The sequence below is a fragment of the Pipistrellus hanaki genome (assembly GCF_964339955.1).
Source record: "Pipistrellus hanaki genome assembly, chromosome: 13".
Taxonomy (NCBI): Eukaryota; Metazoa; Chordata; class Mammalia; order Chiroptera; family Vespertilionidae; genus Pipistrellus; species Pipistrellus hanaki.
Window position 1 is genome coordinate 54,258,532 of NC_140515.1, and position 24,337 is coordinate 54,282,868.

At 53.1% G+C, this 24,337-nt stretch overlaps 1 protein-coding gene across 3 annotated transcripts; it reads right to left on the reverse strand.

Moving 5' to 3' along the window:
- Window positions 1-13,574: 13,574 nt before the first annotated feature.
- Window positions 13,575-24,051, reverse strand: POMGNT2 (protein O-linked mannose N-acetylglucosaminyltransferase 2 (beta 1,4-)). 3 transcript variants are annotated; one of them, XM_084903202.1, is made up of 3 exons: window positions 23,877-24,051; window positions 19,751-19,945; window positions 13,575-15,901 (listed from the first exon to the last, which is right to left on the reverse strand). In XM_084903202.1, exon 3 carries the CDS (start codon window positions 15,800-15,802, stop codon window positions 14,045-14,047), a length of 1,758 nt encoding a protein of 585 aa, XP_084759328.1. In that variant the 5' UTR covers window positions 15,803-15,901; window positions 19,751-19,945; window positions 23,877-24,051; the 3' UTR covers window positions 13,575-14,044. The 3 variants fall into 3 exon arrangements, with proteins under 3 accessions (XP_084759328.1, XP_084759329.1, XP_084759327.1); XM_084903203.1 differs by lacking the exon at window positions 23,877-24,051 and adding an exon at window positions 20,649-20,745; XM_084903201.1 differs by lacking the exon at window positions 19,751-19,945.
- Window positions 24,052-24,337: the final 286 nt, after the last annotated feature.

Sequence of the window (24,337 nt, forward strand, 5' to 3'; positions counted from 1 at the left end):
TCTCACCACATTCTTTTCTGCCTTCTCGGCAATGGTATGTACTTCCTTGCACCAATAAAGACATTCAAGCATGTTCTATGAACTGTTCCATATACTGTAAAATTATGCATCCCACATGCATATGCAGAGCTGGAAAAGTGTGTGACTGTATGTATGAGTGTGCGTAGATGTATGTAGATTGTATGTTGCACGTGTACATGCCCGCACACATATATGAGATAAAGGGTCTTCATGGGTTATACTCGTTGCTTGGAACTGCCTGGGGCTGAAAGTCCACTCAGGTCGAAGAAATGAAACACAAACATTTTGTCTTTATAGGCGGTAAATGTTCAATTCTTCTTTTTTTAAAAAAAAAAATATATATATTTTATTGATTTTGTACAGAGAGGAAGGGAGAGAGATCGAGAGCTAGAAACATCAATGAGAGAGAGTCATCGATCAGCTGCCTCTTGCACACCCCCTACTGGGGATATGCCCGCAACCAAGGTACATGCCCTTGACCAGAATCGAACCCGGGTCCCTTCAGTCCCCAAGCCTATGCTCTATCCATTGAGCCAAACCGGTCTCGGCTAAATGTTCAATTCTTATTCAGTTATGTTTTGGTTTAAGGATTATAAAAGTAATATATGCTCACCAAAACCAAATTCATAACCAATAGAAGCACATAAGATAAAACATGAAATTCCCTAGAGACGTGTATGTTTGTATTTTTATTTACACTCACACTGCATACAAATCCTATATAACAAAAGCCTAATATGGTAAGTATCCGGTTGTCTAGTCAGCCGTTCAACCAACCAAAGTGTAATATGCTAAAGATATGCTAAGGTCACTCAACCGCTTGCTATATAATATGCTCAGACACTTCGCATATTAGGCTTTTATTATATAGGACAGGATCATCTATGTTTGTCAGCTCACTGCTTTTACTTGACTCTGTTTTCTACATTCTGTACCAGCCATCAGGTCATATTAATGATTGCACGGAATTCCATGGCAGGGATGTGCCATGTTTTACTTAGCTATTCTCATTAGGATGAACACTAGGCGGCTCCAGCTTTTCACCGATCAGTAACAGTGCTGTCAAGAACATCTTTGCATGGTGTGCAATTATTTCTGCTACCTATATTTGCATAAGTGGATTTCTGCATCAAAGGGCATGTATGAGCATTTATTATTTTGAGGGAAACTGCCAAATTTCTCTCCAAAATGGGGGTATCAAGTTATACTCCAACCAGGAGGGGGGGGGGAAGGGCGGGGGGGCAGGGAGCCTTGCGGGTAAGGGAGGGGAAGAGACTGAATGTCTTCCTGACACCTCACCAACACTTGCTATGCTCAAACTTTGTTTTTATTCAACTGATAGGGAAACCTACTTTTATAATTTAAAAAAATATATGTATTTTTATTGATTTCAGAGAGGAAGGGAAGGGGGGGAGAGAGAGAGAGAGAGAGAGAGAGAGAGAGAGAGAGAGAGAGAGAGAGAGAGAGAGAGAGGGAAATATCAATGAGAGAATCATTGTTTGGCTGCCTCCTGCATGCCCACACTGGGGATTGAGCCCACAACCCGGGCATGTGCCCTGACTAGGAATCAAACTGTAGTTCATAGATCAATGCTCAACCTTTGAGCCACACTAGCCAGGCAGGGAAACCTACTTCTAAAACTGCATTTCCTTAATCACTAATGAGGTTATCTTTCCAATTATTTAATAGTTATTTGTATTTGATTTTCTGTGAGCTCCTTTTTCTCTTGAGATGTTTGTTCTTGTTAATTTGTTAGATCTTTGAATCTAATTAGCATAATCAATCTTTCCCCCTTCAGTTATATTGTAAATATTTTGTTCTAGCTTGTCACTTGTCTCTTGACTTTGTTTGTGGTGCCTTTTGCCAAGTAGAAAATTTTAATTTTCATGGAGTCAAATCTATTTTCCTTTTGCTTGGAGTACTCTTGAGTTTCCTGCCTTCTGAGAAAGGCTGTCACTATTGCAAGATCATTGAAGTAATCTCCTGTGCTTTATTCTAGAATTTACATTCACTCTCAAACCACTAAGATATTTGAAAGTCTCACTAAGTCCTTTGAAGTTCTCATGAAGAGGCTTGAGGAACCTTATAACTGGTTTTGAATTCTGTACCCAGTAGTTTGCTTGCTTATTTTTTTTTTAAATATATTTTATTGATTTTCCACAGAGAGGAAGAGAGAGGAATAGAGAGCTAGAAACGTCGATGAGAGAGAAACATCGACCAGCTGCCTCCTGCACACCCCCCACCGGGGATGTGCCCGCAACCAATGTACATGCCCTTGACCGGAATCGAACCTGGGACCTTTCAGTCCGCAGACTGAAGCTCTATCCACTGAGCCAAACCGGTCTTGGCCGTGTGCACAGTCTTGTAGTTGAGCCTTGATTGCTGTTGGCATCTCTGGGAGGAGTTGACCTTCAGGCCGACTGGCTATGAGGCCCAGCTGTGAAGCAAGGCCAGCTGGTGCTAGAGCCCGGTCTCAGCCTTTTATTGATAGGTTTGGGGCACGTGATCACCAGCTGCAGCTTGTTTGAGAGATTTTGGCAAAGTCTGAAGCCTGATCCAGGTTTTAGCAAACAGCTTCTGTGGGGCAGCAAATTGGATGGGGCGGGGTCTCGGGGAATCACCAGGGCGGAGCAAACAGTGCGGGCCACGCTGATGGAAACAGGTATGGCTGCCGCTCAGGTCAGCCCTACCACAGGGGAGGTCCCAGCACAAGAACAGTGACCCCCGCGAGCACCCCTATCTGGGAGCAAGCACCCCTGAGTTCCTGCCTCGATGCCCGACCATCCAGTTCCTGCCTGTGTGTGTCTGGGTCTGCAGGCGCCGGAGCTCAGAAGGAGCGGGACCGTGTAAGTTTGTGCGCGGGCCGGGCCCTGGGATTCCAGCAGCCTCGTTGTCACTCAGCCACAATCCCCAATGGTTTTTATGGCCCGAAGTGATGGGGACTTCTCTTCCCAGCTCTGGGACCCTGGGCTGGGGGTCTGGTGTGGGGCTGGGTGGGGCTGGGACACCTTGCTCCTCCGGGTAGTCTCTGCAGAGACCATCTCCCTCCTGATTACAAGCACAGCGCACGCGGTGTGGGCCCAGCCGCTCCGGGCCTCCGGGAACGCTGCCCGCTCCTGGGGCCGTCTCAAGGTGCTTTTCCTCCTTCCTTCTCCAGCAGAACTTCTGTCCTGCAGCTGTCAGGCCGTTTGGGTGCTGCTGGTTGTGTCTTTTTGTTGTAGGTGTGATGTGGTTGTGGGAAGCAGGAGCACTGGAGTTTACCTGCGCTGCCATTTCTGTTCTCTCTCTTCTCGTCGGAGACCAAACCGTAGTTACATCCCCAGAATTAACCCGCTGGGCTGCGGTGTGGTAGTCTTTCAGGAACCACAGGGTTGAATTTGCTAACATTTTATTTAGAATCACTGCAGATACAGTCACATGCGGCCTAAGGTTTCCCTTTTCTGGGCGCTCCATGGCCGTCTTATTATTATTACTATTATTATTATTATTTAAAAATATATTTTATTGATTTTTTACAGAGAGGAAGAGAGAGGGAAAGAGAGTTAGAAACATCGATTAGCTGCCTCCTGCACACTCCCCTGGAGTGTCCCTCTAACTGCCCCGTCCTGCCTTCCATCTGGAGCCCCCCTTCCCGGTGGACCTGCATTCAGCCGGAGGTGGGAGCGAGACTCTGTCACTCTAGAAAGTGTTAAGGAGAGAGGAATGTGGAGGAACATGTCATTGCCAAAGCAGAGTTAGGGCACTCGTTTCTGTTTCTTTCTTTTCACACCACGTGACCAAGAGGCTTAGAGTGAGGGTCACCCAGGGGAAGGCGCCCGCCAGGGCCCTTCAGGGAGGCGGGCTGAGCTCCATCCCAGAGCAGGTTTCCTTTGCGTGGAAATAGGTCTGCGTGGCTGCCTGGGAAACGGGGGGAAACGCACCCAGCAGATGGGTGGGTTGGCTGGTCTGTGTGAGGGGTGTGTGTGTGTGTGTGTGTGTGTGTGTGTGTGTAGAGTTCCTGTCTTCCTGTCTGTGAGCAAGGCCCCAGGCTTCTAGCAAATCACTTTTGTGTCCTGATGGGAGCAGGTCTGCTCAGCTCAGAAAGAGGGACTGTGGGCAGACCCTCTATGGCCCTGCCCAGTGCATGCCAGCTGCCTGTGGCCCTGCGGGGCAGGGTCCACCTCTCCAGGTCTAGTGCACCCAGGAAACCACCATCTCCGGGCACTCCCCTCAACACCGGCCTCTTCCTCTGGGGGGAGGGGTGGAGAGAGGAGGCAGGGGCTCTGCCCAAGTCCACAGAACTCCAGGGTTAAGCTCAGCCCCCATCTTGGCTACTCCTCGGCTGTTAATGGCTCGGATTTGGGGGCACAGGCTACTCATGTGCTGTTCCTCAGCAGGTCTCCCTTCAGTCTCCACCTTCTGCTTCAGAAAGTCTTTAAATATATGTTTCTATATCTATATCTATATCTATATCTATATCTATATCTATATCTATATCTATCTATATACCTATATCATCTATATGCTTTAAATTGTTTTTAGTTTTGCCTTTTAGAGGTCAGGACTTGAATGCAGGAGTTGTGGGTTCAGGTATGAGGTCAGCCCTTGACAAGTGTTTACTGAGCACCCGCTCTAAAAACCACTGACATTTAACCAGCGGTGACCATGTCCCAGGCAGGCGCTGGGACCGTGGTTCACGTGGCTTAAAGCATTTAACCTTTCCACAAGCTGATGGGTCGCTGTGACTGTGATTTTATCTCTGTGTTATAGATGAGGCAGAGAGGGGTTGAGTGACTTGTTCGGGGTCACCAGCTTGTAGATGGAGGGCCAGAACTCAAACCCGGGCAGGAGCTGTGCTGACTACTGAGCCCAGGACCACCACGCACAGACGCACACCCCGCCCTGGCCAGCCATCGGCAGCTCCTCTCCCTCCAGCCCTTCTGGATGCAGAGCTGCTGACGGGGCAGGGCCGGTGCCTGGAATGTGGAGCTGCAGCCGAGCCGGCCAAGCACACTCACAGGCCGCTGGCTCCCCGCCATTGCTCTTTGCTCCCTAACGTCTGCTCAGTCTGATCCGCGTCTTTCCTGCAGACTTGAAACTTCATCCACGTTTTATCCTTTTCAAAAAGCCCTCACTGCCTCGGGGCGGGGCATCCTGCTGGCCCTGTTACACCCCTCCCTCCCCGCACCCCCCCCCCCCAGCCACTCCCTGGAGTGAGGGGGATGTGCCAGCTCAGCAGACTGCCCCGGAGGGCGGGCGGATCAGGACATTCCCTCAGGGGCTTCAGAACAGGAGCTGCCACGGGGCTGCAGTGCAGGGGTGAGGAGGGTGAGGGTGAGGATGAGGGTGAGGGTGAGGGTGGGAAGGCTGATGGATCTTCAGAAAGAGGCCGGCCAACCGTCTCCGGTGAGGCCATCGCAATCACTGGCCACTGTGCTGCCCGGCTGACCTCACGGCAGGCCTGACCCCGTTCCTTGGTTCCTTGGCACCGCACCCCAAAAAGGCTGTTCCAGGGAAAATGCTGGCATCTCCCAGCGGGAGAGGCTGATGATCCTAACAGGCTCACCGGTCTCAGGTGCAACTCCAGCAGCCCCCAAGCTCCGCACATCAAAAGCTTTTCTACGGGGTCGGTGCCTGGCATGTCCCATTGGCACTTCACCTCAGACACTTCGGGCACCGGGTGTAGCCTCATGCCCGGCTGCGGGGATGGCATAATACCTGGTGCCTTTCCACCTGAGACTCAGGCTTCTGAATCACAGCCGCCTCCGGGGTTCTGGTATGGATTCCGGAGCCACCATAGCTCATTGATCACCAGCCAGGTGCTGTGCTGAGAGCCGACACAGTGACTTCCGGAATGCCTACAACAACCCCAGCTGGCAGCCTCTGCTACAGGTGAAGGCCTTCAGCTGGGCAGGGAGTGAGCCCCCGAGGTGCATAGAGATGGCAGAGCCTGCCCGCGAACCTGGGGAGCACCGCCTCGCATGACCTGAGCACGGACAGTGGCCTCCACTGTGCCAAGAGCTTTGCCTATGCTCCTTATGGCAATGCAACTCCAGGGAGTAGGCTTATTGCTCCCATTTGATAGGAAAGGAAACTGAGGCTCAGGCAGGGGGTCACTTGGCTCAAGGTCACAGAGCAGGTAGTTAATGGGCCTTTCTCCCTCCATCCCTTCCTCCCTCCGTTCCTCCCTTCCTTTCTCCCTCCCTCTCTCCTTCTCTTCTTTCCTCTGTCCCTCCCTTCTCTCATTCATTCAATATATCTTTTTGAGCAAATTTCCCCAGAGAATGCACAATTTGGAAGGAATTAGCGGCTGTGTGCTGTGGTGGCCACATGTTCCAGATGTTTGGAGACAGGCCGGGTTTCCACATGCCGTCTGGTTGTCAGAGCACGTGTCTTGGCATTTCGTTTGGAAAGCGAGGTCCCTGTAACTGAGGCTACAGCTGTGGCCCAGAGGTCAGAGGGAGAGCTCTGCCTGGGGTGGGGGTGGGGGGACTGGGGGTGCAGGGAGTGTGGGAACAGAGACCTCCCTGACATCCTGAGGCATTTCCCCTCAGCCTGGGCTTTTGGATGTGTCATGTGTGTTGTTCCCACCCCCCCTTTCCCGCCCCCCCCACACACACCCGAATCCCCGAGGCTCGCCTGCCAGCTCAGGTAAGGCACTGCCCGCAGGCTCGCAGCTGGACGACCTGCAGGCAAGGGCTATGGGCAAGGACACTGGCCTTTCTGCCCCTTGAACCTGCCCCTGCTCTGGCCCGAGGCCTCTTCAATGGGGAGGAAGCATTTGGGGGATGGGGGCTGGAAGCTTTCCGGGGGTGAGTGGGAAAGCTGGGGTAACCTCTGGGACCTCTGGTTTCATCCAACCGACAAGGGAAGGCACTGAGTCTCAGGAAGTTAACCAGAGAGGAAGGCGTCTCCAGGCAGAAACTCAGGTTCCACACATGAGCTGAGACCGATGCAGCGTTTGTCACAAAGCAGCAGGAGGGGTCGTGGGTCTGGGACGTGGAAGGTGATGGGCCCGGTGATGGGGAAAGTGCTGGACTGTTCAGCCCGGCGGCCTGAGGGAGGAGACGGCAGAGTGCGCAGGGGGACAGAGGGCGGATGGAGGCCGGGGAACCTGGGAGGTGGTGGCATAGGATTGTGGGGGTGCTGTGCTGGGGCCTGGCTACAAACAAGGCTTCCTCACAGGTGGAGAAGGCAGCCATGGGAGGTGTGATCCGGGTGCTTCCTGCGCAGCCCAGCTCCCAGCTCTTGTTCTCTTGCCCCAACCGGCACCTGAATCGTTGATGGGCCGACTTGTTAAAGATTTATTTATTTATTTTTTACATATTTTTTTTGTTGTTGGTAGTTTTACAGATATCTCCCACTCCCTCCCCCCTTTTCCCTCTCCCCCAACCTTATTCCCCCCCTTCCCAGGTCTTTATTACCCTATTGCCCGTGTTCACGGGCATATAAGTATGTAAGTTCTTTGGTTTATCTCTTCTCATCCCTCCACCTCCACATCAGGGGGTGCTAGTCTGTGCCATGCCGCCATGATGTGGGTTTTGTTTTGTTGATCCATTCATTTTGTTCATTAGATTCCACAGATAAGTGAGATCCTGTGATATTTGTCTTTCTCAGTTTGGCTTATTTCACTTGGCATAATATTTTTCAGATCCATCCATGCTGTCCCAAAGGATAAGAGATCCCTCTTTTTTATTTTTATTTTCATTTTTTTTTTTTTTTACAACTGCATAGTCTTCCACAGTGTAAATGTCCCACAGCTTTTTTATCCACTCATCTACTGATGGGCACTTGGGCTGTTTCCAAAACTTAGCTATTGTAAATAACTCTGCTATGAACACAGGGGTGCGTATATTCTTTCTGATTTGTGTTTTGGGGTTTTTAGGATATACTCCCAGAAATATATCTGGGAACACTGGGTCAAACAGAAATGCCATTTTTAATTTTTTGAGAAAACTCCATGCTGTTTTCCATAGTGGCTGCACCAGTCTGCATTCCCACCAGCAGTATACTATTAATAGTATACAGGAACACCCTTTTGTCCACATCCTCGCCAGCATTTGTTTGTTGATTTTTTTGTGATAGCCATTCTGACAGTTATGCGGTGATATCTCATTGTGGTTTTAATTTGCATTCCTCTGATGATAAGTGACTTTGAGCATTTTTTCATATGTCTCTTGACCATTTGTATGTCCTCTTTGGAGAAATGTCTATTCAGGTCTTCTGCCCATTTTTTTAAATTGGATTGTTTGTCTTCCTTTTGTAGAGTTGTATGAGTACTTTATATATTTTGGATCTTAACCCCTTATCAGATGTATCATTGGCAAATATGTTCTCCCAAACAGTGGGTTCCTTTTCCCTAGGAAATATATTTGAAAACAGATTGCTACGTGAAATGTCTGAGATTTTACTGCCTATGTTCTCCTTTAAGATTGTTATGGTTTTATGCTTTACATTTAAGTCTTTTACTCATCTTGAGTTTATTCTTGTGTATGATGTAAGCTGGTGGTCTAGTTTCATCTTTTTGCATGTGTCTGTTCAGTTTTCCCTACCATGTGTTGAAGAGACTGTCTTTACTCCATTGTATGTTCTTGCTTTCTTTGTCAAATATTAATTGACCATATGGTGTGGGTTAATTTCTGTGGTCTCTGTTCTGATCCATTGGTCTATGTGCCTGTTCTTATGCAGTACTAGGCTATTTTGGTTATGATGGTTTTGTAGTATAGTTTGATATTTGGTATCACAATACTCCTACTTTGTTCTTCTTTCCCAAGATTGCTGCAACTATTCAGAGTCTTTTATAGTTCCATATAAATTTTTAAAGTATTTGTTCTAGCTCTGTGAAGTATGCCTTTGGTATTTTAATAGGGATTGTGTTGAATCTGTAGATTGCTTTGAGTAGTATAGATATCTTAATGATGTTAATTATTCAATCCATGAATATGGTATATGCTCCCATTTGTTTGTATTTTCCTCTATTTCTTTTTTCAATGTCCTATAGTTTTCCAAGTACAGGTCTTTTACCTCCTTGGTTAAGTTTATTTTTAGGTGTCTTATTTTTTTCATTGTTATAATGGTAAATGGGATTGCTTTTTTAGTTTCTCTTTCTGAGAGTTTATTATTGGTGTATAAAAATGCTATCAATTTGTGGATGTTGATTTTGTATTCTGCTACCTTGCCAAATTCATTTATTAAATCTAGTGGTTCCTGGTGGGTTCTAGGGTTTTCTATATACAATATCATGTCATCTGCAAATAATGAGTTTTACTTTCTCCTTCCATTTTGGATGCCTTTTATCTCTTCTTTTTGTCTGATTGCTGTGGCTAGGACTTACAGTACTTCCTATATAATAAAAGCCTAATATGCAAATAGACCAAATGGCGGGATGACCGGTGGAACCACTGGTTGCTATGATATACACTGACCACCAGGGGGCAGGTGCTCAACACAGAAGCTGCCCCAAGACCAAAGGCCCCAGGCCAGCCAAGGTGGGTGCCGGTGGGGGCCCCCAATCACCCTGCAGATTGGCCCTGATTGCCAGCCAGGCCTAGGGACCCTACCCATGCATGAATGTTATGCACTGGGCCTCTAGTGTTGAATAAGAGTGGTGAAAGTGGGCATTCTTGTCTTGTTCCTGTTAAGGGAAACACTTTTAGTTTTTGCCCATTGAGTATTATGTTTGCTGTAGGTTTGCCCTATATGGCCTTTATTATGTTGAGGTATGATCCCTTTATTCCCACTTTACTGAGAGTTTTTTCATTTAAAAAAAAAAAAAAAAAAGGTGCTGGATTTTCTCAAATGCTTTTTCTGGATCTATTGATATAATTACGTGGATTTTATCTTTCGTTTATGTGATGTATCACATTTATTGATTTGCAAATATTGTACCAGCCTTGCATCTCCAGTATAAATTTCACTTAATGTGGTATATGATCTTTTTAATATATTGCTGGATTCAATTTGCTAATACTAGTATTTTGTTGAGGATTTTAGCATCTGCGTTCATTAGGGATATTGGCCTGTAATTTTCTTTTTTTGTAGTGTCTTTATCCGGTTTTAGAATTAGGATAATTTTGGCTTTATAAGGATCTTGGAAGTGTTCCTTCCTCTTGAATTTTTTTGAATAGTTTGAGGAGGATGGGTGTTAGTTCTCCTTTGAATGTTTGGTAAGATTCACCTATAAATCCAGGACTTTTGCTGGAAGATTTTTAATTACTGCTTCAATTTCATTAGTTGTTATTGGCCTACTCAGGTTCTCTGATTCTTCCTGATTGAGTTTTGGAAGATTGTATGTTTGTAGGAATTTGTCTATTTCACCCAGGTTGTCCAATTTGTTGGCATGTAATTGTTCATAGCATTTGCTTACAATCCTTTGTATTTCTGTGGTGTCTGCTGTTATAGCACCTCTTTCATTTCTGATTTTTATCTAATTGGGCCCTCTCTCTTTGTTTCTTGATGAATCTGGTTAGGGGGTTCATCAGTCTTGTTTATCTTTTCAAAGAATCAGCTCATGGATTTATTGGTCTTTTGAACTGTTTTTTGTTTTTTTTTGTGTGTTTTTTTTTAATCTCATTTATTTCTGCTCTGATCTTTATTATTTCCTTCTACTTCCTCTGGGCTTTTTTGTTGTTGTTGTTGTTGCTGTTCTCTATTCATTTAGTTGTAGGGTTAGTTTATTCTCCTTGCTGAGAAGTCCAAGATGGCGTCTGTGGTGGGGACCCAAACTGCTGTTTCTGACTAATTAGATCAGGCAGACTCAAAGCCTCCAGAGAACCGCCTCCGTCTACAGTAGGTCTGCAGACCGGAGTGAGTCTGGAGAAGCCTCAAGCAACTGCCCAAAGGTGGGGTGAGAGGTTTTCCGACAGGGTGGAGCAGCTGCTTCTGCCTGGAGGCTAATTGTTACTCTCAGCCTCTTGATGAACCTCAGAACTCCAGGGTAGGGCAAGGGATTTCCCAATAGGGTTGATTCAACTCTGCCCTCCCTCTGCCAGAGCACAAGGTGAGTGACTGAGTTTGAAATTGTGTGTGTTGTCCCTTTAAGAGGGTCCCTGCATTTCCAATAATCTCTCCCTGGCAGACAGCAACCCTGCTGCTTTTCTCAGCCAGGTGTTATTGGGCACCTTTCTCAGTGCTGGTGCTCTGCTGGGAAGCCCAGCTTGGGGGTTAGACCCCAGAATTCTCAATGGCAACCCACCCCCCCCACCACCACTGAGATATCTCTCCAGAACTTCAGCTGCTGTCTGTGGGAGCCCAGCCATTCCTTTCTCACCTCCACCCTTCCTATTAGTCTCTATGCAGTCTCCACTTTCTGTCCTCAGTTATTAGGGTTCTCTCCAGCTAGTCTTCAGTTGATTATTTAGGGTGTTTTTTTTTCTGTTTGTTTGTTTTTGTTTTTATGTGTGTGTGTGTGCACGCGTGTGTATTTTAGTTACAATTCCAGTTTGGTCCTTGGAGCATGTCTGTGAGCTTCCATTTACTTCACTGCCATTTTTAATCTCCTAAGACATAGATTTAAAACAAACTAGCACTGAGAAATAATATGCTTCATGTTAAATGCACTTGAATAATTCCTGTAGCCCTGGCTGGTTTGGCTTAGTGGATAGAGCATTGGCCCATGAACTGAAGGGTCCTGGTTCGATTCCCATCAAGCGCACATACCTTGATTGCAGGCTTGATCCCCAGCCATGGTAGGGCCACATGTGGGAGGCAACCAATCGATGTGTCTCTCTCACATTGATGTTTCTCTGTCGCTCTGCTTCCCTTCCACTCTCTCTATCAATGGAAAAACATCCTTGGGTGAGGAGTAACAAAAACAAAGCAACCCCCCCCCCCCCATAGTTCCTATATAATAACAAAGAAATAATTCTTGCCTACTAAATTTCTGAAGTGTAAAAAGCACAAATACGGGGGTCATAGATCAATCCTCACCATGCGGGATGAGCACACCTGGATGGATGTATCTGTCAAACCCATGGGACTCTACACAGAAGATGTGTGTTTCACCATAAATTAACTAAACATCTCTTAAGAGAAAAAAAAAAAAAATACCAGGACTACGTTTCACATAAGGCAGGACTTCAAATCTGGGAAAGGGAAACTGGACATAGGCAGAAACCCACTGGCTCATTGCACCAGCGAGCCATTCCTGGAGCTCCTTCTGCCACCCTGAGCTCCTAGCCTGTGGGCACCTCCTTGGGGGAGCTGAGCTGGGGATTGGGGGATGGATGTGGCAGCCTAATTACCAAGGAGCTGGAGGAGACACACATGGGTTTTCCAGTACATGAGCTGAGTTTTTCCTGTTTCACTGAGGTGTAACGTGCATGTATGAAGTGTGTCAAGTGCACTAGGTCTCGAGTATAAGCAGATGGTTGCCTGCGTGGACAGCTGTTGTGGAACCACGACCCTGATCAACATTCCCAAGTTCCCCTGTACCTCCAGTCTTGACCTCTTTCTAGTACCACGGCGCTGACCTGTTGCCCCAGACTTGTTTTCCTGTCCTGGGAGTTCATATAACGGAGCCTGTGGCATATATTCTTTTGGGCCCCTCATCTATGTCTGTGAGGTTTACATTGTCGCACATGCCCACAGTTCATTCTTCAATTGCTGTGTCCTCTGCGTGAATTTACCCGCCGATGGCCCCTGGGGTGGTTTAGTTTTTGTCTGGTCAGAGCTGGGAATATTTTATACACATCTTCTTGAAGAGACTGGCATCCTTATGGGTATACTAGTCTATCTAGAAGTGGAATTGCTGCGATATGTGGTAGCTGAGATGTGTGCTCATCTTTACTGGGAACCGCCAAATGGTTTGCCCCATGGCTGCACCATTTTTAGCCTCCTTCCCTCCCCGCCCCCCAACAGCAGTGTCTGAGATTTCTGATTGAACTTTTTCATGTGGATGCCACATCCCCTTGGTTGACAATCAGGATTAAAGGGCATCTCCCAGCCAAGCCAGTGTGGCTAAGTGGCTGGGTGTCAACCTATGAACCAGGAGGTTATGGTTCGATTCCCAGTGAGGGCACATGCCTGGGTTGCAGGCTTGATTCCAAGGGGGGGAGGGGGAAGGTAATGCAGAGGAGGCAGCCGATCAATGATTCATTCTCATCACTGATGTTTCTTTCTCTCCTTTCCTCTCTGAAATCAATACAAAAACATGCGTTTTTAAAAAGGGCATTTCTCTCCAAAGGAGACCACCCGAGCTCCAGTTCTACCAGAGATGACAGTGCCTCTCTCAGGCACTCACTGCAGCCAGTTCTGCTGGCCGGCCGGGATGCCATGAGGCAGTGTGAGGGTCCAAATCTCCTCTGTTGATTAAACCCAGTTTTGCTGGAACAATCAAGATCAGAATTGCCCTGGTCACGTGGCTCCGTTGGTTGGAGCGTCGTCCCATGCACCCAAAGGGTGTGGGTTCAATCCCCAGTTGGAGCACAAATGGGAGGTAAGTGACATATGTTTCTTTCATATGAATGTTTCTCTTCCTTCCTCTCTCTCAAAATCAATGAAAGGGTGAGGATTTAAAAAAAGAAAGAAAAAAACAAAGGGGCTCCACATCCTACCGTCCAATAAAAAGACTTGACTAAGATGTTAACAATCCTTTAATGGATGCAGGTGGATTTTACAGTGATGGAAGCTGATGAACCATTTGCCCAAACCACCGTGATTACTCGCCATTTCCAACCCAGGTAGCAGCCAGAAAGACATGCATGTAAGGAACAGCATGATCCCTCGGCCCAAGAGGTTCCCGGGGATTCTTACCTTCCTTCTCCTCCCCTAAGGACCTTCTCCGGGGGAATGGATGCTCAGGAGGGAGAAGGGGCTGGGGGTGGAGGAGGGGGGTGTCCCACCACAGCAGGGCACAGGGGAGTGCTGCAAACCCCACGCCCCAGAGGCAGTGAGAAGACACGGGGGGCACAGGCCCAGGGCAGGCCTGCTCAATAAATACACACACACACACACACACACACACACACACACACAATTCCTGGAAGCCGCCACGGGGGACAGCGGGCGCGGGGACACGGAGCTGGGGGGGGGTGGGGGGGCCTGGCTACGTGCGGCACACCAGCACGTCGGCGAAGGGCCCGAGCAGCAGCTTGTTGAAGATGCAGCGGACCCACACCAGGTAGGTGGTGGAGGGCTTGATGTTCTCGGTGAAGGTGTGGTTCCGCAGGGACAGCATGTACGGCACGTAGGAGTTCTCCCCCTGCTCCTGCAGCCACACCTCGTACCGCACCTCCCGCACCTTCAGGAACTTGAGGTTCCAGGGGATCTGCCAGGAGACGGTGAGGCGGGCCTCCGAGGTGCCCTGCACGGCCGCCCGGCACCGCGCCTCCCGCACCTTGCCCGGGTACAGGCTGACCACCTGCTTCTGCTTCTGCTGCTTCCGCGGCCCCGGCCGGCCCTTCACCACGCGCCGGATGGCCTGGATGAGGGACGGGATGTCCACCTTGGTGTCCTGGTAGATGCGGAACAGCCACTCGGGGTTCCGGCAGCAGAGGTGCTGCGGGACCTCCCGGCTCTGCAGGATGCGGGCCTGCTCGGCCGGGTCCAGGTGGGCGATGCCTCCCTCGTCCCAGGGCCGCGTGGGGTGCGTGACCGTGTTCTCGGGCGCCGTGTTCCGCCAGGCGACGTAGCCGAGGTCCATGCCGGGCAGCCCGGCCAGCGTCTTGTACGGGGTGTAGTGGTCGGGGTTGACGGCGTAGGGGAAGAGCTCCACCAGGGTGGCCCCCCGGGGCAGGAAGAGGGCGGTGACCAGCTGGGCGCCGTGCATGCTGACCAGCATGGAGGCGTTGCTGACCAGCCGCACCACGTCGGCGAAGGCGTGGTCCTCCAGGGACACCGTCACCGTCTTCATCTGGAACTCCTGGGCCAGCGCCAGCAGCAGCTCCGCCTCGTTCAGGATGAGCCGGTTCTGGGTGCGGCTGAAGACCAGGATGTACTCCTCGCCCAGGGGCCGCCCCGCGGCGGCGGCCTGGCTCGCGTTGAGCTTGTCCGCCACGAACTGTGCGAACCGCCGGATCTCCTGGCCCGAGACCAGGATGTTGGCCTTGGGGCCCTGGGGCTGGACGAAGCCGTACTGGTACCAGGTGGTGGTCTTGGAGAGGCCCACGACGGCCCGGGGGAAGCACAGCAGCCGGCCCAGGGCCTTCAGCTGCGCCCGCAGCAGCGGCGGCTTGGGGCTGAGCAGCTGGTAGAGGGCGTCGTAGTGCGCGCCCTCGGGCCAGCCCTCCATGAAGACCAGCCGGGCGCCGCGGGCCAGGCCGGGGAACTGGCGCAGCGTGTAGAACAGGGGCAGCAGGTCGTCGTGGAAGACGTGCATGAGGTTGTCGGGGTTGAAGCGGTTGGCGATGAGCGCCACGTCGGGCAGGAACACGGGCCTGGGCAGGGAGCGCAGGGCGGCGGCGGGCAGCTCCAGGAAGTTGAAGTACTGGGCGTTGTGGTCCTCCACGGAGGACAGGTCCAGCAGGGCGGGCTGGAAGCGCCGCGGGCCCAGGTTGGGCAGCATCACGGAGGCGTTGCCGTGGAAGAAGAGGAACTCCTCGGCGTCGCTGGAGTAGCAGAGCCACTTGAAGCGGCAGACGCGGTCGGTGTGGGTGCGGCCGGTGCACACCATGCGCGTGCCGCCCTCCGCCAGGCTCTGCAGCGCCTTCGGGTAGTCGACGGCGGGCGGGGCCGCGGGGGCCTGGCGGCCCGGGGCCAGCTGCTCCTCCAGGGCGGCCGCGTGCTCCCGCAGCCGCACGTGCTTCCACAGCACGGCCGCCAGCACCGCCGCCAGCAGGGCGTTGAGCACGGCCGAGAGCTGCATCCTGACGGAACCTAGTGAGGCGACGGTCGCCGGTGAGTGGCCCCGGCCTGCCGGGCTTCAGCCATCCCTGCGGCACCCTGAGCGCCGGCCGGCCATCGCCTGCGGGAAGGAGGAGAAGAAACGGCTGTTGGCACAGTCTGTCTGCAGTCGCCTTAAGCTCCTGCCGCGGGCCAGGCATGGGGCTCGGCTCCTGTCCCAGCTACAGGGGACCGGGCACCGTGAGGCACACTGGCGGCACAGCGGATGAGACTGTTATTCGAGAGGACTCACTCCTGCCCAGCCAGCATGGCTCAGCGGTGGAGCATCCACCTATGAACCAGGAGGTCACGATTCGATTCCTGGGTCAGGGTACGTGCCCAGGTTACGGACTTGATCCCCAGTGTGGGGTGTGCTGGGGGCAGCTGATCAATGATATTCTCTCTCTCCCTCTCCCTCCCCCGCCTCTCTCTCTATATATATATATATGTATATATATCTATATCTATCTATCTATATATGTATATCTATCTACCTATATATGTATATCTATTTACCTATATATGTATATCTATCTATCTATGTATATCTATCTATCTATGTATATCTATCTATCTATATATGTATATCTATCTATGTATATCTATCTATATATGTATATCTATCTATGTATATCTATCTATCTATATATGTATATCTATCTATCTGTATATCTATCTATATATATATCTTTCTCTCCCCCTCCCCGTCTCCCTTCCTCTCTGAAATCAATTTAAAAAATACTCCTCCCCACTGCTTCCAGGGTACAGTACACATCTCTCTACCTTGACTTTGGGCTTGGCCACTTAACTTGCTTTGACCAAAAAAGGAAACAATGAAGAGTCAAATAAATCACTCATACAAATGACAGGATCCTGCAAAGTGAAGGAGCCATAAATCGGTATTCAGAAAAAATGAAAAGCCCTTCCTGAGGGGATGAGAGGCGGACGTGTGGGCAGGAGCCGATGCACGTTTTGCTCTGATCACAGACAAGAACGGCTTCCAACAGAAATGAAAGCTAAAAGGAACACACCCAGGGAGTATGAGAAAGCAAGGCCCCCAGGAACACGAGTCGAGGGGAGAGGAAAGACCCACCTCCAACCGGAGTGGGCACCTCAGCCCCGGGCCTCACATCTCTCGCGAGCATCCTGCCACCTGCCCCCCGAGGTGCCCTGTGGGGAAGGCAAGCTTGGCCAGAGGGGCTGTGGGGAGGTGGCGGTTTTCTCTCACCTCGGGGGGCTGTGTGAGCAGTGGCCAGTCCCAATAAGCAGTGGGCAATGCTTATGGGAGCCAGGCGTGGAAAGGATGGTCTGCTGGGGATGGACACCACGTCCTGCTGGACAGTGTGGTGTTCACGTGCCTGCATTTCTAACCTGACCCCTCAGGCCAGGCAGCCTGCACCAAGGTCTGATGGGAACAAATGCAGACACCATCCTCGGGGGAGGGGGGACGGGAGAGAGGGAGGTGGGGGGAGAGAGCTTGGGTCCTCTAAGTTCTAAGCAGCTGCCCACAGTGGTAACAGGCCTGACACACACCCCTGTCCCCTTCCTGGTCTTCCTTCTTCACTCCCCCATTCGTGGTCACTGGAAACGAGTGCAAATTTTACCCCCGAGTCCTTTCAAGACAAAGCATGGTAGAGGAAGACTGTTTTTCAAAGGAAAGGGGGGGGGGGAGGAAAATAAGGGACTAAAATATGCCCAAGAACGCTCTGCCAGGCAGACAGAAGGATGCTGCCAGTTCATTCCCCAAACTGCTTCGCTCAGCTCTCGGACCGCCACGGGAACCCCCTTCCAGGATCCACCTGTTCCAAGAGGCTCTGAGGTAGGTGTTACGGATGCTGCCACGCCTGCAGGCACAGTAAGAGCTGGGCGACCGGGGTGGGGGTGCCACCCGCCAGGGGGCCCCCCATCTGAGGCTGGGCATCTGGCTCAGGGCGCAGGCCCCACCTCGGGAGGTGGGGTGCGTGCTGGCCAGCTGCACACACAGGCTCAGGGGTCATTCACAGGGGCCTCGGCATCTGATAAGGAGTGAAGGCTCCAAGGAGTGTAGGCCTAGAGCAGAGGGTACAAACTCGCAGGCTTACTGGCACCGAGAGCCAGATGGGAGAGAGAAGCCAGGGGTGGCTGTGTGACCCGGAGACGGACCTCCCGGGTGGGAGCTCAGGAGCGTGAGGGCTGGCATTAGTCTGCTCGGGCGGCCGTAACGCGGTGCCGCTGCCTGGGCGGCTTAACCCACAGACACATGTCCTTTCCCCCAGTCCCCGAGGCTACAAGTCCAAGATCAAGGCGTTGGCAGGTTTGGTTTCTCCCGAGGCCTCTGGCCTTGGCTTGCAGACGGCCACCTCCTCACTGTGCCCAGAGAATGACACCTCTGGTCTCTCTCCCTCTTCTCATGAGGACACTGGCCCTGCCAGACCAGCGCCCACCCTTACGCCCCCATTTAACCCTCATGACCTTAAAGGCCCAATCTCCGAATACAGTCACCGCGGGGGTTCGGGCTTGATCATAGGAATCTGTGGGAACACAATTCAGTCCATCACGCTACTCTGCTGGTCTTTCCAGGAAGCCAGAAATCCACTTAACATGGCAGCTGTGCCCAGCCGGTGTGGCGCAGTGGCTGAGCATCACCCTGTGAACCAGGAGGTCACAGTCTGATTCCTGGTCAGGGCGCCTGTGCCTCGTGTGCAGGCTTGATCTCCAGGGTGGGGCATGTAGGAGGCAGTCGGTCGATGATTCCCTCTCATCATGAATGTTTCTACTTCTCTCCTCCCTCCCTCCCTTTCTACAATCAATAAAAATATATGTTTTTAAAATGTCAAATGTGCTCACTTATAACTTATGGCAACTATTCAAGTTGAATGAGAATGCTATGTAGGCCCAAGAGCTGGGACTGCTGGCCTCACCTGCGTGCCCACCTGCAGGACAGCCACACCAGCGGCCGGCCGCTGGTCACCCCTCCAGGAGCGGGCTGCAGGAGACCTAGCGGGGCCCAGGCCAAGACGGTGCCCACACGAGGCCTTACATAACTTTCTAACCATCTTACTTCCAAGGGCTGTGCCTGATTCTCATCGAAAAGTATAACCTTCTTTTGCCATTGAGAAGTGTTTTCATCCTAAATCAGGGGTCGGCAAACTCATTAGTCCACAGAGCCAAAGATCAACAGGACAACGATTGAAGTTTCTTTGGAGAGCCACATTTTTTAAACTTAAACTTTTTTTCTAACGCCACTTCTTCAAAATAGACTCGCCCAGGCCGTGGTATTTTGTGGAAGAGCCACCCTCAAGGGGCCCAAGAGCCACTGCCCTAGATATAGCCTGAATGGCTCATGCTGAACCACGGAGGCTCTCCCTCTGCACGGACATGTCTCACACACTGTTAATAAAGTGCAAACAAGTCCTGATAACTCACACGTCCTCAGAATGACCTCTCCCCTAACCCCCCTCCCTCCTGCCTCCCCCGCTCCTGTTGCTGGAGGCAGCATCTAAGAAGGAGACTGGCACCATACTGCTCACAGGTGTCCCTATGTTAGACAAACAGTTACAGGTGTTTTGAGCGGAGTATCTGCCCTTGGCCAGGACGTTGGCAGCCTCTGAGTGCTCCTTGTAAAACTTCACGTTTCACTGGGCAAGCGTAGTTAGCACTCGGCTAAGAGTCCTCCTCGCTCCGGGGTCAAGGGCAAAGCTCAGCCACATTAACAGCCGGTGCTGTGACTCGACTTCCTTATCAACACACAGGTAGGCAACACCTTCAGAGAAGGGCACCCCAAGAGAACTCTGGTGAGATGTGTGACAGCCAAGACTCCGAGGTTCTCAGCACAGGCAAGAGTGTCGAGCAGGCAGAGGGGGTCCACCCTCACCTGCATCCTTCTCACCAGACACCCCCCCCCGCCCCCCAAATGCAGAAGCCTTTGATCACACAGCCTCTCTACCATCACCTGGCTTTTGCTTGGCACCGTGATCACTTGCAGGTTAGGCCGGCCTGTGTGGGCCTCTCTGGCCTCAGAGAGCAGCGCGACGGCGCCCCCGTGTGGCCATGAACGGGGATGCATGCAGGGAACAATCCTGTGAGTCTGCTGGGATGCTCCCCCAGGTGACACAGAACATGCCCGCATCCATTTTCCCAGGTGACACTGCAAATTCCAATAAAAGCAGTCCTTTCAGGGGATGCTCGGGTCCCAAAGTGGACACACATCCAAGGGGCCCCTGGGCCCGGTCTGAGGGGCTGAAGCCTCAAGAGGATCCGAAGACAACTTGGTCACTGTAGGAAGCACAAAGCGCTCCCCAGGACGTGGGCAGTGTGGGCAGCAGCACACAGGCGCCCCCAGGAAACCGCTGGCTGGGGCTGCAGCCAGCCAGGAAGGTGACATGGGGGGGGGGGGTAGCGGGGGGATGGGGGGGTTTGAGCAGGATTTTGGAGGTCATGGAGGATAGGATGAACAGCTCTGTTACATGTTGACATGTCCCCATGTGTAGCAATGACCACTCAAATCTCTGTCTCCAGCAGGCATCACTGCCCAGTTATCACATCTGCCCACCAAGCCAGTCCTGAAACCACTAAGCTGTGGGCTCTTCACCCAGCCTCGGGCAGAGGTGGCCAGACCCAAAGCCACGTGCAGCTGAGCGGGCCCTGCATTATGAGACAGGCAGAACCTGGGAGCGCAGGCTGCAGGGCAGCGCGGGCCGCGCCAGGGGAAAGCAGGGGGAGGAAGCTCTAGGGACCCGGGTGTCACCGGTGGAGGCCCATGAGCTCAGGCAGCCACTTGTAAGGCCCTCTGCAGGCTAAGGTGGGCGGTGCCTGCCAGATCCCAGGGTGCCCAGCAGGTGGGTCCTCACCCTTTTCCTGTCCCCTTTCATGGAAGCCTCACAAAAGCTCTCCTTGCCCGTACTACGGTAGTATCATCTCCATTTTTTTTTTTTCTTTAATCTTCACCCGAGGATGAATGTTTTCATTCATTTTAGGGAGAGAGAAAAACATCAAATGTGAGAGAGAAACTTCCATCGGCTGCCAACAGGGGATCAAACCCTGCAACCTGGATACGTGTCCTGACCAGGAACCAAACCTGCCACTTTTTGGTGCCCCGGGCGATGCTCCAAGCAACCGAGCCGCCTGGCCAGGGCCCGGGGTCCTGCCCCCAGACTCAGAGGAACCACTAGCGGCAGAGAAGCAGGCAGCCCTCAGAGCAGTGAGTTGTATCACTCGGGGGCAGGGCAGCTGTGGAGCGCTCTGGGCCCAGGGCCCTCACCTGGAACTTAGCCACCCAAGGCTTCCTGGCCAGGCACAGCGCTACCCCCGTGGCAGGAGGCTCAGGGAGCGGGGCCATTCTCTCCCCCAGGGAAGTGTGGGTGCACACTGCAGTGTCCAGGACCCCCCCTGCCCTAGGCCGTGCTGGGAGGGGTAAGCCGCCAATTTAGAACTACAGAATCCCCCTTTTTAGGGCTAAAAAGAACCCTGCGAGATGATGTGCTCCAGCTCGTTCTAAGAGAGGTGGTGAGAGGCGGTGTGAGCTCTCACAGGCGGCCGAGAGGCAAACAGCGGGGTGCCGGGTCCAGAGCTCCCCATCACCTCCCCGGCTCACGAGTGGCCCACCCCACAGCTCTGAGCGCCTTCCCAGCCCCGAAACAAGACAGTAAGTACGTCTCCTAACCGCGCTCTCCAGGTCTCCCCCGGATTGCACGTGACTTCGGCTGACTCTTCCTAACACTGCACCTTCCAGATCACTCCCTGGGCGGGAGGATCCCTCTCCGCCAGCCTCTCAGGACCTCCGACCGGGCCAGGGCCTCCCAGGCTGCCAGGACTGCAGGGTCCGGCGCACCCCCACCCCCCACCCCGGTCCTCACACGGAAGGCGGCCCCGGGCACACCCGCGCTTCACAAGCCAGAGGGTCCGGGCTCCTGTTCTGCAGCCGAGATGCCAGGATGTGAGCTCCCGGCCTGTTGCTTAGCAGCAGCGTGACCCTGGACCGTCTCCTCTTCTTCCTTCTGACGCACAGCGGGCTGTGCGTGATTCATGTCTACACCCAGATGAGCTCGGAGAGACGTGCCCACCCACGAAACCATCGGCCTCATCTACACGCCAGGACCCACCCGTCACCTCCAAAAGCTTCCTCCTCCTGCCCTCTGAGGGTTCCTTTTTGTGACAAAACGCGCCAGATCTATCCTCTTGGGAAGTATTAAGCGTGTGATAACATATAAGCATTGCTACCTGCGGGTCATTTGGACCCTGAGCCGCTGCAGCCTTTGCCTAATGCCTCCCCGTGTCCCTCCCTCCAGCCCCCGGCAGCCGCCACCCCCGCGCTCCGCCTCTGAGAGCCTGACGGCTTCAGACCCGTCATCTGAACGGTGCCGCACCGAGCTCGTTCCTCTGCGCAGAACACACTGTGCCTCGGCCGATTCTTAACCCCTGCCAGCCTCCATTTCCTAGTCTGAGAAAGACGCACTTACGCCTCCTTCTCAGGGCGGCCTCACGCATTCAAAGGCACAGCACAGGCACTGCACCCTGCCTGACGCTACTGTTCCCGGCCTCGGCCATGGCAGGACAGCTCCCGCTCACAGGCGCCCGCCCGCCCGCTCCACGCCGGGCGCCTTCATTCTTTCCCACAAACCCACAGCAGGGGTGGGCACCCTCCTTCACATCGGAGGACCCGGAGCTGCCCACTGTCGCGCCGCTAGGAAGTGGAGGGGCTGGGGTTTGAGCCCGCGTCTGACTCCAAAGCCTCTGATGTCATTTGTAGGTTCCGCCTTTCAGGTTCATTAGTTCACCCCATTTACCTACCCGTCATCTATTTATTTATTTTAGAGAAAGGGAGATGGAGGGAGAGAGAAACACTGAAAAAGCCTACCAAAGCCGAAAACGGTTTGGCTCAGTGGCTAAAGCGTCAGCCTGCAGACTGCGGGGTCCCAGGTTCAATGCCGGTCAAGGGCATGTACCTTGGTTGCGGGCACATCCCCAGTGGGGGGCATGCGGGTGGCAGCTGATCGATGTTTCTCTCTCATCGATGTTTCTAGCTCTCTATCCCTCTCCCTTCCTCTCTGTAAAAAATCAATTAAATATATTAAAAAAAAAAAAAAAAAAAGGCTACCGAGTGCTGAGTCCAGGAGACTACCCACGGACACCCAGGTTGAGAGTGACCAGGATCCCTGGGGAAGGAGGCACCTGGGAACTCAATGTGCTGGTGAGCACAGTCCGTTCACTAGCAGCCTCTGCTTAGTGCTTAGAGCAAGGCCCGCTGGGAAGAGGCGGCACTGCTTGGACAGGACAGCCCGCCACACCGCGGCCACAGCGGCCACAGCGTGCGGGGACCTTTATTCCCACGTGGCAGAGGCGGAGCCAGGCTCTGAGAGGGTAAGTGGCTTGCTGAGGGGCACACGGCTAATAGCTATCAGGATCTGAATGGTTTGCACGTGTAACAGTCGACGCTTGGTGAAGGAATCCTGTTCTGTATTCTTATGCCAAGTCCTGTCAAGCTCACCTGGTAACCCTCGCCATGCCCGGCTTGCTTCCCCCAAGAGAAGGCTTTGCGAGCCGGCTGGCATAACCAGACCCAGGGTGCCCACCACCGAGTGCAGGGCTCTGGCCTGAGGACCTCGGCCCCTGGCACAGCACTTCCATCCCCGGAGGCTACCCAGGCCCGCCAATCACAGGCACACAGCAGGCCCTGCTGAACCCCAGTGGCCCAGGGGCGGGCGGCAGGCCTGTGCACACACTGCCTGCACAGGGAGCTGGGGAGGCCAGGCCCGCCCCGCACACCGCACCTGGCTCCCGCCACGGCGCCTCACCGCGCCATCACCTCCCCGGCTAGGGGCCGCGATGCCGGTGCCTGGCCCCGCCAGGGCACCAGGACGCGCAAGGGCAGCGTCCCCCGACCCCTGCCCCCTCCCGCGCCCACTGCAGCCCGCATCACACGTCATCCCTCTGTTCTGCAAACTCCCCCCGGCTCCCATGCACCCCGGGACCCAGCGGCCTCCTCGCCCCTCTCAGGGGGGGTCCGGGGACCCATCCTCCACCTCGCAGCCAGGCCCCCGAGCCCCGGAGCCCTCGCCAGCCCCCAGCGCGCGGCTCACCTGCGGGAGGGGCGCCGCGGGGCTGGAGCCACCTCCGCGCCCGCGTTCAGGAGCGCGTTCTGCAGCGGCAGCTTCGGCCGAACCCGGCGCCAGCTCCGGGCCTGGAGGCCGCGGCAGGGAGCGCAGGCAGCACCGCGCCCGCCGGCCGCTGCCGCCGCCGCCGCCGCCGCCGCCGCCTCCGTCCCCGCCGCCGCCGGGCTCACCGGGGCCCGCCGCGCATCTGCCCCGCGGAGCCAGCCTGGCCGGAATTCTGGGAGTTGTAGTTCGGAACCAGAGAACAGACCACCTCTTCCACCCGGGGGATCCTGGGAGTTGTAGTTTGCTCCCGGAGAGGTTGTTTTGCTTGGTGTTGAGTTTGTATTATACAATTACGGGAGTCCTGATAATACATTTAAATGCAAGTTAAACCAACAACCACTCAGTGGATAGAGCGTCGGCCCGGGGACTGAAGGGTCCTGGGT